The 17,966-nt window shown below is 33.7% G+C and overlaps 1 protein-coding gene across 2 annotated transcripts; it reads right to left on the bottom strand.

The window, feature by feature from the left end:
• Positions 1–234: 234 nt before the first annotated feature.
• osbpl1a (oxysterol binding protein-like 1A) lies at positions 235–17,884 on the bottom strand. Of its 2 annotated transcripts, none has more exons than XM_039682578.2 (29): positions 17,529–17,884; positions 16,122–16,247; positions 15,952–16,037; positions 15,768–15,842; positions 14,163–14,274; positions 13,954–14,039; positions 13,725–13,869; positions 13,461–13,528; positions 13,135–13,179; positions 12,794–12,867; positions 12,568–12,631; positions 12,387–12,488; positions 12,183–12,305; positions 10,840–10,921; positions 10,577–10,683; positions 9,619–9,781; positions 7,792–7,984; positions 6,659–6,734; positions 6,426–6,560; positions 5,842–5,939; positions 5,215–5,397; positions 4,292–4,399; positions 4,098–4,187; positions 3,891–4,017; positions 3,648–3,764; positions 3,049–3,172; positions 2,848–2,938; positions 1,867–1,887; positions 235–1,228 (listed from the first exon to the last, which is right to left on the bottom strand). In XM_039682578.2, the coding sequence occupies exons 2-29, from the start codon at positions 16,243–16,245 to the stop codon at positions 1,126–1,128; spliced, it is 2,922 nt and encodes a 973-aa protein (XP_039538512.2). In that variant the 5' UTR covers positions 16,246–16,247; positions 17,529–17,884; the 3' UTR covers positions 235–1,125. The 2 variants fall into 2 exon arrangements, with proteins under 2 accessions (XP_039538512.2, XP_088990850.1); XM_089134724.1 differs by having other exon boundaries at positions 17,706–17,884.
• Between the last annotated feature and the right edge of the window lie 82 nt (positions 17,885–17,966).

Here is a 17,966-nt window from a genome sequence, read left to right as displayed (position 1 = left end):
TTTCAAAATGAATTGCTACTTTTTCAAAAAGAATCGCTACTTTAAAAATGAATCGCTACTTTTTAAAAATGAATCGCTACTTTTTTAAAAATGAATCGCTACTTTAAAAAAATTATTCGCTCATTTTTAAAACTAATCGCTACTTTTTAAAAATGAATCGCAAAAAGAATCGCTAATTTTTAAAAATGAATCGCTACTTTTTCAAAAAGAATCACTACTTTTAAAAAATGATCATACATTTTTTTCCAGTTTTATTTGGATGTAATGTAAATATAATCTTTAATGCCTTTTAAAGAATTCTGTGCATTACATATGTATACAGGCATTATTTGACAAGATAAATCTCTAAAAAAAAATATGCACACAAAAACATGTAACACACCCACACAAAATAAATGGATATGGGGTTAAAAGTAGACTGCATTACAGATCCATGTTCCTGTCACTGACCAACTTTTAAAATTAAAAACAGTAGAATAACTAAATCATGATAAATACATAATTAAAATAAGATTGTTATATTATAAAATAATATAAGACATTAGTCAATATATTAGTGACACCTTGGAGGCATCCCTCAAAATAAAAATCAACAACAGAAAGAGCAGGAGAAATAGACTCACTGTCCTAATAGTGTATTCTGAGTGGAAAACGTGAATTTGCATATTAAAAATTGTAATCCAAATGTAACAGTCATTTTCAAAATCATTTGTGTTTTATAACACATTCCACACTCAACACAGAGGGCATGTTACCAACTTAAGAAATGACAAGTGAATATGTTTGTTGTTTCCCAAATAACAGAAAACATTGGGGGACACCCAAATTTACCAGTTAACAAATTTTCCAGTGGAAAAATTTAAAATAGCCCATTATTGCCATTACAGTACACTGATATTAATATATCAAGGCCAGCTTGCTACTACATCAAAAGCCTTTTAAATAGGAAACTGTGAAAACTCTAAATTCAGCTATACAGAGCAGTGAGTTTAAAACAGTTGTCTTTCGAAAAAGTATTGAATATAATATTTAATATTCACCTGACCAACAAGCCCATGTTTTTTAGTTACATTAGGGGTAGTCGTAACTATACATTTATCAATGACAGGGCAAGATTCCTGTGGATCAGTAAATGTCCGGTACTTGGGAATAATCACGGTCCCAGTAACCACTGGAGAACAGCCAGTCCTGAGAGCCATTGTGTGGATTTGGACCTTGATGAAACCACCTGTTTTGGGCAATGTGAAAAAGTTCAGATCAGCTAACAAATAAAATCACTGGTTGATTATAACAGACCGCTGTGCCACATCGAGTCTCTTGGGGTTAGTCAACTCACCAGCCAAACATAATTAAGAAAATGATTCTTTTCAGACCCCTTTTTAAAATAATCTCTTTCTTCATTTAAGAGATTCAGAGGAGCGTTTGGCTGCAACACTTAAACCGGGTGTAAAGTTTCACCCTGCCCTCGCAGTGGTAGGCCAGGGAGCTCTGTTTACATTGTCTTATTCCACATTAAAAATACATTGTCTAAGGGGACAATTCCATTGGTGTGAAGTCTCATTTACATATGATAATTTAAATAAAAAGAATATAGAAGAGACTTACTATATTATACTTATGTATAAATTTGGTGTAATACTAGTATTATACATTTTTTTTTTTGCATCACAAAATAGTCTATAACTATTTGGCCCACACACAAAACAAATGTTTTAATATAATTGTGTTGTTACAAATTGTTGCAACCACAAAAACCCTAATTGAGCAGTAATTATAGACTGTGGTTACATAGATCCCCGGAGTGATTCAGGAGTGAAACAACAGCAGTTTAATGAGAAGGACAGAGCAACAAAGCAAGTGTCATACCTGGAGCCTGAGGCGACATTTCTGTTCACCGCAGTCATGGGATGAAAGACAATGCCAAAAGAAATGAAAGGGAAAATAGGGTTAAATTCAAAACACAGTGTCCAGTTAACCAGGACTAAGAGTGCTGTTAAATGAGTTACTTAAGTAGATACTGTTAAGCTATGAATAGAAAAATGATGTAGTAAAATAAAATAAATGACTAAATTTAGTGTGCATAATAGAATTTGTTACACTGTAAAAAGTGATCAGTTGACAATGTAAAAAAAGGGAAACCTATAGACTTAAAATTGTTAAGTAATAAACTTAATGCGTAACTGAAAAAATTAAGTTAAGTAAACTTAATTCCACAAAACTGATTTTTTTTTTCAATTACACATGAAGAATGAGTTTCCTCACTTTCAAGTTGTCAACTGATCAATTTTGCCAAAAGAAATGAAAGAGAAAATGGGGTTAAATTCAAAAGACAGTGTCCAGTAAACCAGGACTAAGAGTGCTGCTAAACATCAATGAGTTACTTAAGTTGTTACTGTTAAGCTATGGATAGAAAAATGATGTAGTAAAATAAAATAAATGACTAAATTTAGTGTGCATAATAGAATTTGTTACACTGTAAAAAGTGATCAGTTGACAATATAAAAAAAACGAGGAAACCTATAGACTTAAAATTGTAAACTTAATTCCACAAAACTGATTTTTTTTCTTTTCAATTACGCATTCAAGATGTCAACTGATCAATTTTTACTGTGGATACAGTTAGTCACAAGCAAACCCTAATTTTACATACACAAAAAAACGGTGTTTACAAATGCATAGTAATTGTTTGCCAACACTTTCATCAAAAAATTTGATTCAAAAAAGGAGATCCCATTTTTTATTGAATAGGATTTTTGGGTACTAACAATAACTGTAATAACTTTTGGCAAAAGCGAACAGCAAAACGATTATGTGAAAAAACAAAACTGTAATATAATATTTCCGCACCTCGTCTTCCACTCATCATCCGACTTAGAGCGATTCTTACGTGCCGCCCTCTGTTTCTCCTCTAATCGCTTCTTCTCCTCACTAGCCAGGTCTGAGGGGGATCAAAAAATAAAGTTGAACATCGGAATATTTCAATGCTGCTGGTTTGCGAGAAGTTCTACAGATATGTAATATGACATCATAAGAACATCATCAGCATACCGATGTCTCCGTTCTCCATGGCTCGAATGTCTGGCCTCAGTCGGCTGTCGGATTTTGGGATGACCGTTTCAATCTCTTTGACCAGCTCATTAAGTTGCATTGCGAATGTAGTGAAGTTGTACATCTTTTTTTTTTTATGCAAATAAAAACAAAATACATATAAAAATTGAGAAGATAATAAGAAACCAATGTAGAAAAAAAGCTCAAATGACAGCATTTGTGGCATAATGCTGATTACCACAAAAATTAATTCCGACTCGTCCATTCTTTTACTTTTTTTAAAAAAAAGAAAGAAAAAAAGAAGAAAAAAAATCAAGGTTACATTGAGATTTTAAAAGCTCATAATTTTATAAAAGCACTCAGATTAACGCATCTGTTAAAACTTGGCTTGTCGTGGCTATGAAGTTATAATTTTACACAGTGTAGTACACATTTTCTTCAGTCTAAAATCAAATTAACACTCATATTGTTCACGTCTTGCAGCAACACTTTTGAAATCATGATTTTTTGAACATTTACAAATCGGCCCCATTCACTTCAATTGTTTGTTTGTTTTTCTTAAAGAAAAGGACAAGGTTTCTGACTATTCTGGAACAGACCTGGGCAGAGTTTGCTGGTCTAGGTGGTAATTTCCAGAGCAACTGACTTCCTGGGATCACATCCAGTGAATCTCCACCTGGTTGAGGTGTTTCTTCTGAGTCAGATGTCTGAGATTGCTGAGAAACACCAAGAAAACAGTTACAAAACATTTTGTGCATCTCTTACATTTAGCCTTATTACTCTGGCTCTATTAGAATAGACGGGTATCTTGACGAATGTTGTATGAAAACGTTCAGAAACACCTGTTTACTGCTTTTCTTGTCTTCCGACGCTTTTTTATCATTCTTCTTTTGAGTTTCGAACAGAACTGGGTCGACTATGTACATGCACTCCGTCCATTTCCCGTAAAGGATGAAAACCTTCTTTTTGCTATGTGGAATTCACAAATAATCAATATAAAATGACGTTTGCATTTATCATGGAAATTCTCAAACTCTCAAACCACTGACCTCTTGTCCAGGATGTAGCCTTCAACCTTATGCAATTCTTTCCCAAAAAGGCCACACGGTTTGAAATTCAGACAGCATTTTTCACCAGTTCTATTGGCAAATATCAGTCAAAATGATACATCAAGGGTCAGCATTAATACAGTTTGTAAATTGAAACCAGAACTACTAGATTTACAGAACAGTCTTGTTGATACCTGTGGTTGATAACCTCCACACTGCCATACTGTTCGATCCACAGCTGTCCCACGATGATGTTGTGGACACAACACGTGGGGTTCGTCCATGTGTAAGCCTCATTATGCCTGTAACAAGTTTAATATATGACGGTTACTAAAACGAAGGGTGTCTGTGCGACAACTCGTGAGCTGTTAGAATTAGTATAGTTGAAAACACTATACTATCAATGTCAAAATGAATCTGGAGTGGTCAGGTAGTATAGCAGTCACATGATACAAGTCGGAGTTTACGAAGACGTGAACAATTTTTACAAGTCAGAATTTCGTAATTACAATTCCACCATGGTGTGAACTCGCGTATTGAAATGAGATTAAGGCCATGTGTCCACCAAAGCGTTTTTCAACGTGACTGGCGTATGTTTTCAATTGTTGTCAATGGGAGCACCGCGTATTTTAAACGGCATGAGCGTAACGAGGCGCAGAGCATTTATTTCATGCTCTTTACGCAGCCGTCCAATCACAGTGGAGGAGGGGCGGGACTAAACCACACCGACCAACTGTCACAACATTCTTTCTGTACGACGACATCAACCAACAGAGCTAAACGACCAAAATGGATGAAAAATACATTTTTAGTATGAAACAAATTATCTGCGAAATCAGTTAAAGTAAACTGTGCTGCGGATATTCTGTATCATAGCAACGAAACGTCTCAACGGAAAAAAACGCTACGCTGACAAAACGCTCTCAAGCGCCCAAAGATAGACGTCTTCTAGCGTTTTCAGCTGTCTAAAAATGTCAAATTCATGTCGTCAAATTCACAAGTTGTAAATTAGGTGTATTTAATTAGGTACATACAAATTCTAAATAATCCACGCAATTATTAGCAAAGGAGAACAAATATGCGAATATTAGTAAAAAGCTCTCTCGCAAAGGCTTACTTAGGAAGTTCTAGAGTGATGATGCCCTTAGGTTCGGCCTCCACGCTTTTCCCCCAGAACTTCAGTTTGGGGTAGATGGAGCCATGAAACACAAAGTCCTTTTGCAATCCCTCGGCATGGAAGGCGCTGACAGGAGGATGGTGGCTCACTTGTTCCGATATCAGCCGGAAACCAAGATCTTCCCTGAAGGATGTGGAAAAAACATGGTAATTGTCCCTGATATATTGATATTCACAAACACACTAAGTGGAAAAAAGGTACAGTTGTAATGCTAATGTTAATGCTAACATGAATGCTAACACTTTAAGATAAAAAAAAAAGCAAAAGTCACATTTGTGGGTCAAAATTTTAAACAAAAGTTTGTGGGTCCATTGCCTATTCACTTTAGCGTAGCAATGTATGAACCACGGCTTACACACTAGTTACTTTTAAACCAAACTACTTTTGCTAGTCAGCGCGACAAGTTAACATGATTGTGAAATCTTTCGCTCCTGTGTGAAATTCCAGATCGAGTGGATTCATATTGAAATGACTGATTCAGCCTGCGAAAATTCACCCAACAATGGTAAATTTGACTGCACCGTAATGCTACCGTCAATGCTAATAAACTAGCATTCAATCTCTCACCTGACTAGCTCGTATGTTTCTCCTAGCAGGGGGTTGAAGGGTTTACCCGTCCTTTCCCACTGAGACGCCACGGCTGATACTGCAAACGCTGCCACACACTGGATAGAAAACATTAATTTACTTAGATGACAATCTATAGGTTAGACTAGATTTAATAAAGAAAATCTTGAATCCAAGAAATATCTGTTTAAGATGCATTAAACTGGCCAATAAAACTATAGAGTAGTTCATATAACAGTGGCGATTTAGTCAAACTGATTATTGCTCTGTCTATATGGGTTTTTGTCAATTTTGAGAGTAATGTAAGTGATCACCAGTATATATACACTATGTTTTAATACAATAATACATTTTATGATGAATGAAAATATATGAATTCATTGCAAAATGTATTATTTATTTATTTTACAAGATATTTAGTACAAGTTTAACTAATTTTTATGTCAGAAAATGTGACAACTGTCCAAAGATGATGGAAAGGTGGCCGATTAATCGACCATTAGTCACATTTCACAGTTATTTAGCATATTTTGCTTGTGTTTTCAGACAAATAGAGGGTCGTGTATATTGTTTTTATTTTTTACCTTCATTCTCTCAATAGAGTCGTCTAAAGCATTGGCCTGGTGGATGAGGTACGTGTGCTCCATATATTCGGTTAGCCTTTGTAAAAAGCTTAGCGGCTCATTAAAAATAACCGGCATGGTGATCTTAGACAGTTCCTGAAAGAGAGATAGAGAGATGAAATCAATCAAAGCTTAATTGCTTAATTTGAGCGTTTCGGTTAAGTTAAAGGTTACATGAGAGTAAAAAACCTCACCATCCCGATACACTTCCTCAGTATGCTCCAGATACTGAAGTCATTTCTGGAGAACATTGGAGCTGGTAAACTTGTCCTGTGGAATAATTCAAAGGACTTGAACTGTGTCTTATCAGCTTCTGAAAAATGCCCATTTACATTTAGAAACTATTACAATAATGAAAAACAGATTAGTTAGCTGTTTTCATGGTAACTACTGTTGTCATGCTGACGGAAAACGTCTAGACTGGTGTTATCAGACAGGTAACGGAAGCTTTATATCTTATTCAGCAAAGTGACGCTAGTATCAGTTTCAAGAGCTCAAGACACTCCAAAACCTTCTATTTTATATCGTATATACCTTCTAAATGTAAATGTAATAATGAAGAAATGTAGTGTGGTTAATTTTTTTTAAAGCAAAAACTAAATATTGTGAACAATATGAGAAGTCTCTAAATGGACAACAAGAGATCACTGTAAACAAATATTTTCATGATTTGTAATCACAACATTTTTTCTTTTGTCAAATCAACTTAAATAATTTCTATAGTTCCGATAACATAATACTTTGAGTTTCTGGTGATTAACTCAATTTTTCCATTTCAATGAACTTGAAATTTTAAAGGCAGCCAGGTTACTTAATTTTCTAAGTTGAACCAACAATATTTCTTTAAAGTGTATATTTAGAACAATATTCCAAATACAATATTATAAAATAGAGGCATCCAGAGACATCCAATAAAATATACTCTACGATCAGATGCAAAGTCAGTCAACTACCCGTCAACAGGCCGTCAGTCAACATGCCGAGCCTTAAAAGTTCAAATTACGGCATTAAACTCGGCTACCTCATCAATCTTTTACTGCTTCATTATGAGCGCCTCTTCTGGCCTTGGCTCGCTAAATTATTTACCACAAGACACAAACCAAAACAAAACAGAAAAGTTGCCTTTAAGAAACCGTGACATTTAAAAGCAAACTGGGCTGAATGTTACGTCTATGCTCACATTTAATTTTATATTAATTCTATAAGTTTGTTTTGATTTAAAATGTCCAGTTACTTTGAAAAAAAAAACATTTTGCTAAATATTTTTGCAATAAATATTTTGCATAAAAGAGTTGGTATTGTAGTTGTTGTTTTTTTGCATTCCTACCTGTGTTTCCTCACTCCATTAACTCTGGCCACCTCATCTTCACCCTCTTCCTCTCCACGATGATCTTCCTGGGACATCCTGCCGCTGAGATGAGTTGGGACGCTGCAGTAGAGCTCGGACTTTAAGTCCTCTCCGTCTTCGTACGAGTGGCCGGCCGCCTCAAAACAGCTCAGCACGGTCTCCGTGTCCGAATCTGTGGAAACCCAACACAAACAGACATGGCTCAGTGGGACAATGCCTGGCCGACAGCAACAAGCTCTCCGAGGAAACCTGAGCAGGGGATCAGGTGACATTTAATGGAACCGGAAATGACTGGACACATCACTGAGAAAGGTGGTTCATGATTAAGAAGCTGATTCTGAAGATTTACTTGTTACTGTAACATTTGCTGACTGCAAGTTTTAACTGGGGGCATGATTTTTAAAGAAACTTTTGCTGATAATTTACTCACCCCCATGTCATCCAAGATGTCCATGTCTTTCTTTCTTCAGTCGAAAAGAAATTAAGGTTTTTGATGAAAACATTCCAGGATTTTCTCCATATAATGGACTTCAATGGGAACCAAACAGTTCAAGGTCCAAATGAGAGTTTCAGTGCAGCTTCAAAGGGCTTTAAACGACACCAGACGATGAATAAGGGTCTTATAGGACCCTTCGAGTCATGTCTCGAAAAAGATTTGTTCATTTTCATGAACGAGTTAGGAAGGAACGCTCATCACAGAACAGAGCAAGGCGAGCATTTGTGCTTATAAAACTTAAACTTTTTTATTTATTTTTCAAATGACCGATCGTTTCGCTTGATAAGACCCTTATTCATTGTCTGGTGTCGTTTAAAGCCCTTTGAAGCTGCACTGAAACTCTCATTTGGACCTTGAACCGTTTGGTTCCCATTGAAGTCCATTATATGGAGAAAATCCTGGAATGTTTTCATCAAAAACCTTAATTTCTATTCACCGAATTTTAATCTATACACTTATTAACTTGTCACATAAAACTACTTGTCATAAAAGCTGATGTCATTGAGTCTTGGGGCTTGTGTGGGAAATGCAGGTTAAAATTCAGTTTGCGCAGTTTCACGATCACATTCCTTCTATAGTATCTCCTCCTAATACATTTCTTTCACCCAACTATTTTATTCAATTAAAAGTGGGCAAAAACATACACCTGAAAAGTGAAAACGTTACAGAAATTTGCATATTTACGATTAAATTAATTTAAAAAAAAAAAGACAAAATATGGGATGCTATTTAAAGTAACTGTTCTCCAGTCACTCCATATCTGCCAAATATAAAACATTTTTTGTGCAAAATTATTAAATTACACTATAGTCCAGCCAAAGTAGCGTTTTACGACTGACTAATAGTAAAATAATTTTTCGCCGCTTAGATCATTTCTATGAGGTGTCCAGAACAACATAATAAAAGTCCTAAGAAATCCTATTTGAGGAAATATGTTAAACTCTCATCAATCCGAGATGTGTGCCAGTAAGGCCAGGCAACAATACACCCCAATGGGGCTATTTTTTTCCTTTACTCCTATCAAAATGAAACTTTAAACAATGAAAGTACCCATGAAAAGTACTTTTTTTGTATTACAAGTTTCTTTGAAAATGAATTATAATATGCAAATGAGCTATACACTAATCGAATATGCCCAAAATACACCCAAATAGGCTTAATTTTTCCACTAGGGGTGGACAGATAAGCAGATAATTATTTTTTATACTATAGCCTATAAAGCAATAAATGGCCGATATTATACACTTTAAATAATACAAGTAATCCAAAAACATTTAAATGTGTGACAAGTGTAAAAAAAACGTACGCACCAGACAGAGCGTCGTAGAACTCGTCTTCACTGCGGACGCTGCGGGGCGACGATCCTTTGACCAGCGACTGCTCCAGCTCATGATGTTCAGTGGCCAGCGTCTGCAGAGCCTCTGACAGGATTTTATTCTTCTCCACCTCGTGCTCCAGTTTCAAACTGCGTGCCTGGACAAACACACACACTTAGAAATCCACTATGCAGGAATATAATCTAGCGTTTAACGTGCCCCATACATGGAATACATACACCAATGCTCATGTTTTATATTTCCCATGTATTTGTGATCATTAACAAAAACTTTGCTTGGAGTTATGTCATTTTTGAGGTTTCAGTATCTAAATTTGACAAATATAGTAAATAGGGACGTAAAATTGTTGGTGAGATCGGATTCGAAGTAGTGTAGTCCAAGTGAGCGCCAAGGCTCAAAAGAATCACGAAAACACCACTCTGCCGTGGCTCAGTTTTTAGCATGCACTTATTATAACCTCATTTTTTGTGTGTGAAAATTTTGCAAAAAATGTCCAAAAAGATTTTTTATGGTTATTTATAAACATTTAAAGATAGACCTGTTGTGAGCTCCAAGGTTGTAAATCAATGGTATATATACTTCTGTTGACGTCTGTTCACATTCATTATAGTTCACATTATCTGTTCACATTATTTCAACCTTTTTTTAAAATAAACTGTGATTAACAGCTAAATTTGTGGTGAAAACTACATTACCCATAATGCTGTAACGAAGATACCACCAATAAGAGTTGCGACAAACAAAATAAAAACACCTTCTTTAGCTCCGCCCACTCCCATGAAGCACCACGAATTACGTAATCGATTCAGTCTCCCTAAACTCTTTTTCCATTGCTTTCATGCTTCAAATAAAACCTTGTAATGTTTATTTTGGTTAATAGAAAAATAATTCTAAAAAAGTGGGCGGGCACTAATGCACAGTAGATACATACTCCTTCCTGTCTGGAAAAAAGCCCCAGACACAGGTTCAGTGAGGAGCAGGTTTCACTGGAGGCTTCACAGACGTCCTTCAGCTTCTGAACGACTGTCACAGGCAATCCTGCAAGGATGTAAAGAAGCACTGTTATGGAGTGATTTGTGGAATCGTTTATGATATGCATTTGTGGAAGGTTTTGAGACTGTTTTCACTCCATACACTGTGGCTTTAAAAATACAGATCTAGACAAGCGGTTGAGGCCAATCAAATTCAGCTTACGTTCCACGAGGTCATCCTCTTTCACCATGGACAGGAGGACCAACAGCTCGGTCTCCAGTCTCTGATGACACAATTCAGCCCGCTGCCACACAAAAGAGGAACAAGAGAGCAAAAAGAAATGTAAGAAAAGGCATATTAAGTAAGAGAAAGGCTACGACTGTAACAAAAAGTATGGGTCAACTTTACCACTTCCTGCGGTTAGAGTGAAAAAGGGAAGTCAGAATACATTTTCCTGGTACTGTAGTAATATATGAGCATGAGATCAAATCTATTTAAAGTTCAAATAAAACCAAATAAACTGAATAATTTAAACTTTTAATTTATTTTTATTTTATTCATTTAATGTATTAACGATTTAAATGTATTACTATGAATAAATACAAAATAAAAAAATACGAAAAAGAATAAATGAATTAACAGAAAAAAACTGAAAGAAAACATTAATAAAAATAAATAAATTATAAATTAATACATAAAAAATAAATAATAAATTTATGAAAAAATAAATAAGCAAATAGAGAAAGAATAATAAAGAAATGAAAATAAACAATGCAAAAAGAATAAATAATATAGAAAGAATTTATATATTAGGGCTGGGAAATGATTAATCGCGATTAATCGCATCCAAAATAAAAGTTTGTGTGTGTGTGTAGTGTGTGTATATATATATATATATATATATATATATATATATATATATATATATTATTTTCTATATATAAATACTAACACATGCATGTAAACATTTAAGAAATATTTGCATGTATATACTTTATATATATTTATACAAAATTAATATTATACATAAATATAAATATTTGATATATTAATAACACATTTTTCTTAAATATATACATGCATATGTGTGTATTTATATATACAAAATAATTATACAAACTACACACACATGTATTATGTAAACACAAACTTTTATTTTGAATGCGATTAATCGCGATTAATCGTTTCACAGCCCTAATATATATATATATATTCATTTAAATTTACCAGCGACATAAAATCTTTAGTATACACAATTTTTTTTTTAGGTTGTCTGTACCAACTAAGCTAACACAATATATATATATATATATATATATATATATATATGTGTGTGTATGTGTGTGTGTGTACTGTACACACACACATATTGTTTTCCCTGCCTCACCTTTGTCACAATTTCTGTAAAAAAACAAAAACAACTTTTACAGTTTATAGATAAGGTTGTCATATGATGAAGGTTTCAGAAAAGCTACATGTCCTCGTAGAAGAGGAAGAAAGTCATGTGCATATTATCAGCTGATGTGATTGTTAGGTATGTACAATATGCAGTGGACATTTCTCACCTGAAGTGAGTCAGAAAGCTCATTTACTGACACAACGTTGTCTTCCTCTTCCTCACTGTCAGGGTCCTGTGAGCAGTAATGTGTGCTAAAAGCAGAATGTTCCTCTATGGCCTCCAGCCACCTCTGACAAATAAAACACATTCACACAAACTCACATAATGTTCTCCACTTTAGAGGAAACAAAGGAGCAGAAAGGAATCTCACTTTTCTGGTGTCTTCGGGGTTGTTCTTCTGTGACACTTTGAAATGGTGAACGCTGTCATCAAAGTATTTGACAGTGAAATAGCAGTTATCTTTCGCTTTAATCTGAAACATGCAAAGAAAAGGAGTCTTGCGAATCATTTAAAAGCCCATAAAACATGATAAATCATAAAATGAATCTTACCATGCACTGTGCTTGTGTTAGCGGTTTGGAAACTTGCCGGCGTGTGTTTGAATCTACATCTGACCTTGATGAGTTAAAAAAAAGGTTAAAAATGACAATTTTCAAATATTTTTTCTTTAATCTTTAATTCCAACAATTTTGCTCTCATTTAATTGTATTATATATATATATACAAAATTCTATTAAAATAGCATTACATTTCAGAAATATAAGCAGATATACTCACTGTTTAGGGTACCATGACAAGACTCCATCTTGAAGAACTACCCAGTAGGAGCGCCAGCCAAAAAATCTTGAGCTCTGCAACAATAAATCAAATAAACAAAGAAAACTCAAGAAAAAGTAAAAAATAAATACAAAATATAATAAAAATAAGTACATAAATTTTAAGAGTAATGATAAATGAATAATAACAGAATAAATATGTAAAAGAATATATAAATAAATACGAAAAAATAAATAAGAAAATACAGAAAGAGTAAATAATACAGAATAAACAATGCAAAAAGAATGAGTAATAAATATAGAAAGAATGATACATATATTATAGGTTTTGATAAAGCATACCTTCCAGAGAGGACCCTCAAATGTTTTAACATGCCGCGTCATGCCCTGTAGGGTCAAACAAAACCAAATTCACAACATTGTTCACTGATTTCATTCATTCATAGTAAATGAGCATAAATTAAGCTAAATATTAAGATGTATGGTGATGGACAAGGTATTTTTGAAACAAGCCACACAAGTTATTACAAAAATATTGGGTAACACTTCACTTGAAGGGGTGTACATAACACTAACATGACACTTTCCTAATCATGACATGACATATGTTTTATGCATGGATACCATATTTGTGACACTCTTACATCAGAACAGTTAAATGAACCTACTTTCATAACATTTCCTGCAATGATCTGCTTCATTTCCGCATCATTAGCCAAATCAAAAACGGTCTGATCTGAAATCAAATATGCAAAAATAAACACCAGTATGTTTCTGGCCACCACAAAATACCCTTATAAAATACATATATTTAATCAATTTAATGATTCATATACATTTGTAGATGTACTGAATTGATAGAGTAATTTTTTTTAACACAACGGCTTTGAAAGTATTAAAAAATGATGCTACAATAAGTAGTCGCTGGGTACCGTTTTTGTTCTTGACGTTAGGGTTGGCCTTGAGCTGCAGGAGTTTGATGGCACACTGTTTCTGACCCCTGTAAGCGGCGCAGTGCAGCGGCGTGTTTCCCAGCAGGTCTGTGCAGTTTATGTCCGGGGGTTTCTTCATGTTTAGCTACGCGAGTAACGAGAGTTCATATCAACGTTTAAACGCTGTTACATGATGTAGACGTCTTTAAAATGGTATAGCAAAGCTTACCAGTCTAGTGAGGGTAGATATGGTTCCTTCCCGCGCCGCCTCCAGCAGCTGCTCCTCTCGTTTCCTCTCTTCAGTCCTCTCCGCAGCTAGTTGGTAAAAGAATGTCAGTTATAATCTAGTAACGAAAGTAATTACCCAGTAGATTTGATCCAAAGCGCCTTCGGTACACATAGTAGAGGGACGTTTTCATGCAATTTCAACATGCTTACCCTCCAACATGCTTTTAATCTCAGCGCTCTGGGTAACATCTTTAGGTATCTCCGCCGTCCCATTGATGACAGAAGGACAAGCGTCATACTGAAGAAGCAACATTACAACTTCCTAAACAGCAAAATCAGCATTCGGTTAGTATATATATATATATATATATATATATTCAGACTCAGAGTCCAATCAGTGTTTGGGGTTCAGCAGACAGAGTAGTTATGTTGGTTAAAAACATGACATTAAATGCAGGGTAGGCAGTTTGTTTCTAAAAAGCTTTTTCCCAAATTTGTTTAAACTGTCTTTATATACCAATACATATCTAAAATGTTAGTATTCTGAAAAGGAGAGTATAAAAATCGAGTGTCTATAGTCCTCTCAGGGCTGCAATAAACACAGCTCGAAACGAATGCAATGATTGGCTGTTGTGGTAATATTTATGCCAAGTTCTTTTGTCAATAAATGTCAATAAAACATAATATTTATTATGGGTATTTCTAATTGCATAATACAATTATATTATTAATAAATAAATATGAATAATTAGCATTTTATTAATAATTAGAATGTTGCTAATTAACATAAAAACAATAATATCGATAGTAATAATTAATATAAATAATGTATAATAGTAACATATAATAATGAAATGCTAATGATAATAATTATTATTGCTATTGTTGTTATGTCATGTTTATGCCAAGTGGTTTTGTCAATAAGTCAATAAAAACATGAGTATTTTATTAATAAAGTATAATATTAATAATTGCACAATAATATTATTTTTTATATATTATTAACAATTAAATTAGTCAATAAAAACATAATATTAATAATTAGTATTTTATTAATAATTAGAAAACTACTAATTATATATTAATAATAAAATATGAATATGAATAATACTATTTATATCATTGTAATTCGAAAATGTATAACAATTAAAAGTAATTATTTTATTAATAATCATTATTTTTACCACTGGTGTCATCATATTTATTTTATACCAAGTTGTTTTGTCAAGTAAAAACATAATAATTCATTATAAGTATCTATTAATAATTATATTTATAATATTATAAAAATATTATTAATTAATTAAAAATATTATATATATATATATATATATATATATATATATATATATATATATATATAATAATAAATTATATTAATAATTATTATATTGCTGCATAACAATATTAATAATAATATGTAATATGATTAATACATATTAATGCAATTATTATTATCAACTAATTATTAAATGTATAATAATTTACAATAAATTATTTTATAAATAATTTAATACTGTGGTTTTATTTAATTATATAATTTATGCCAAGTTGTTTTGTGATCTGAAATCTTTGTTTTGTTTTTGATTTGTTAAGCAACACATTCTCTTTTAAATCCAGTAAAGTGTTTATAATTATCCAGAAGCATACACCAAATAAATTACTTTGCCTTTTAATTACAACGTTGGGTGCGACTTTCTTTAAAATACCCTCTAAAATCGGGCCATCGTTTGTCCATCAAATAACCAAATATCCCTCTATAGCTCAAATCCATAGTCTCAGTGTATTATGATATGTTATAGAAGTAATACGTACTTTCCTCCCAGTGAATGCTGCTTTATGGAGGGCCGTGTCTCCGACATTATTTGACAAGTTGGCATCTGCTCCAGCCTGTAAGAAGCACAGATGAGCTCCCGCAAAGACATTCTTCTCATAATAAACATACACATAAATCATACATAGAATGTGTGTTATATCTAAAGCCTGAGATGATCGATACCTTCAGTAATTCCTCAACAACATCCGTATGTCCAAAGTAACTGGCCAGATGAAGAGGTGTCCAGCCATGATTAGATTTGCTCTTGCCTGAAACAATGCAATTGCCATTAGAAGTACTAAAAATTATTTATAGATATGAACGGTCAAAGGAAACCTAATGTCGTGTCCTACCCTTGCAGTTGATGTCGATGTTGGCCTCCTCCTTTATCTTGGACATCAATAGCCTCTGGATACCTTCTAGGTTCCCATTCCTGGCATCCCTGAGGAACTGTTCCTCCGGGCCCAGCTCCTCCATGGCTTTCCCAAAAAAAACAACCAAAACAGCATTATAATCAGAAACATGAGCCAGTACGTGTGAAGAAGTTATAAATTATATCTGGACCACCAACAATCAGAAAATCATTCGCTACTTCAAGATGTTGTGAAATCCACTTTAATTCATCCATTACAAATAATTGTACACACTGCACCCACATATATTATGTAAACACAAACTTTTATTTTGGATGCGATTAATCGTTTGACAGCCCTAGTTAGTTGCATGTAATTATGCATCATTTAAAGTTATTATTTCAGTAACATGTGTAACAACGACATAAAGTGTTTCCCTGTTTTTGCCCTCACAATAAAAACTACAGCGCTTTGAACATAAAACTAACACACATTATTAGAAGATAGAGTTACAAACGATTATATGAATTTTATGGAAGTAGGCAAGGAAGGATTATTTATAAAGCACATTAATATACAGGGCTTTACAGAAAAAATACATTTTTTTATTGCGTGGCGGAAACAAGCCACAACTGTAGGATAAAAAAAAAAACACTCAATTGTATAGGTGAAAAAAGTCTGAATTGTCAGATAAAAAAAAGATTTTATTTATTTTATTTTTATTCAGTGACAGAAACAAGCTTCCATAAGTACGAGCATCATATTCTTGTATCTATATCATAACCTACTATATGAAGCATACTCTACTATACAAAAACATATGCAAATGTGTTTTTTAATCAATAAAAAAAAAAGATTTCTCATACTATTTCATAAGTCAGGCATTCCAGGGTTCAAACGTCGACGAACAACAGCCATGAACCAACTAAGAAAGAATGTCTTGGTGTGCAGATTAACAACGTCACTTTTAACGCGATAAGCGTTTGGTAAATCATAAAGCTTTCATTGTTTTGAATGTAGGTCAGTATAGCCTAAAGGAAACATGTAGCTATAATTACGAGCCAAACTAAACGACTTAAAACGATAAAACAACTGGATAACCCTTATAAAAAGCCTCGAAACCCGTTTTAATAGACTAACTCTTTCAGTTCATTTAGATCCGAGAAGTGGAGATAATGTCAGCAGGATGTGGGTTTATCACTTGACTTCAAGAATTAGGTGAGAATTTGGCCATGAGCTGGAGTAAAAAATGGTTAAAGCAGTGTAATAAAACCCAAACATATTATATATTAATCACCATTCTTTGATAAGTCTACCACTTTCTAAACGTTTCAAATTTATCTGAAGAATTTATTATAAATATATGCATATGTATATTAATTTAAAATAGATATAAAGGAGACTTGCCTGTTTTTGAAAGTTAACACATGACTTGATGTTCGAGCCACGCTAACATCCGTAATCCAGAGTCACTCCGGAATAAAAAATAAATTAATAAAAATAAAAAGACGTTCATAAATTGTGCTTCATCATAAATAGATTTGACAAAGCATGTGATGTACGCTTCCTGTTTGTGTAACTCACGCATGTGGCTCTGTCCTAATAGTGCAAAGTTCTTTACAAGCATCGTTAACAAACATCTTACAATCTGTTGTGCAACTACACACAGAATGTGCGCGTGCCGACGCTCGCGAAATGAACGCAAACACAAACTGCCATCACACGGCAGTGTGTGAATGAACAGCTGACTGACAAAACACATGATGACGATGCACTTCCGGTTTCGATGAAAACAGTAAACAGATTCAATAAAAGTCTTCAACAACGTAACAAAAATAATGATAA

This window comes from Pimephales promelas, chromosome 2 (genome assembly GCF_988280905.1).
Source record: "Pimephales promelas chromosome 2, fPimPro1.hap1.1, whole genome shotgun sequence".
Taxonomy (NCBI): Eukaryota; Metazoa; Chordata; class Actinopteri; order Cypriniformes; family Leuciscidae; genus Pimephales; species Pimephales promelas.
The sequence above is the reverse complement of the archived record's forward strand: the minus strand, read 5'-3'. Positions and strand labels throughout refer to the sequence as shown.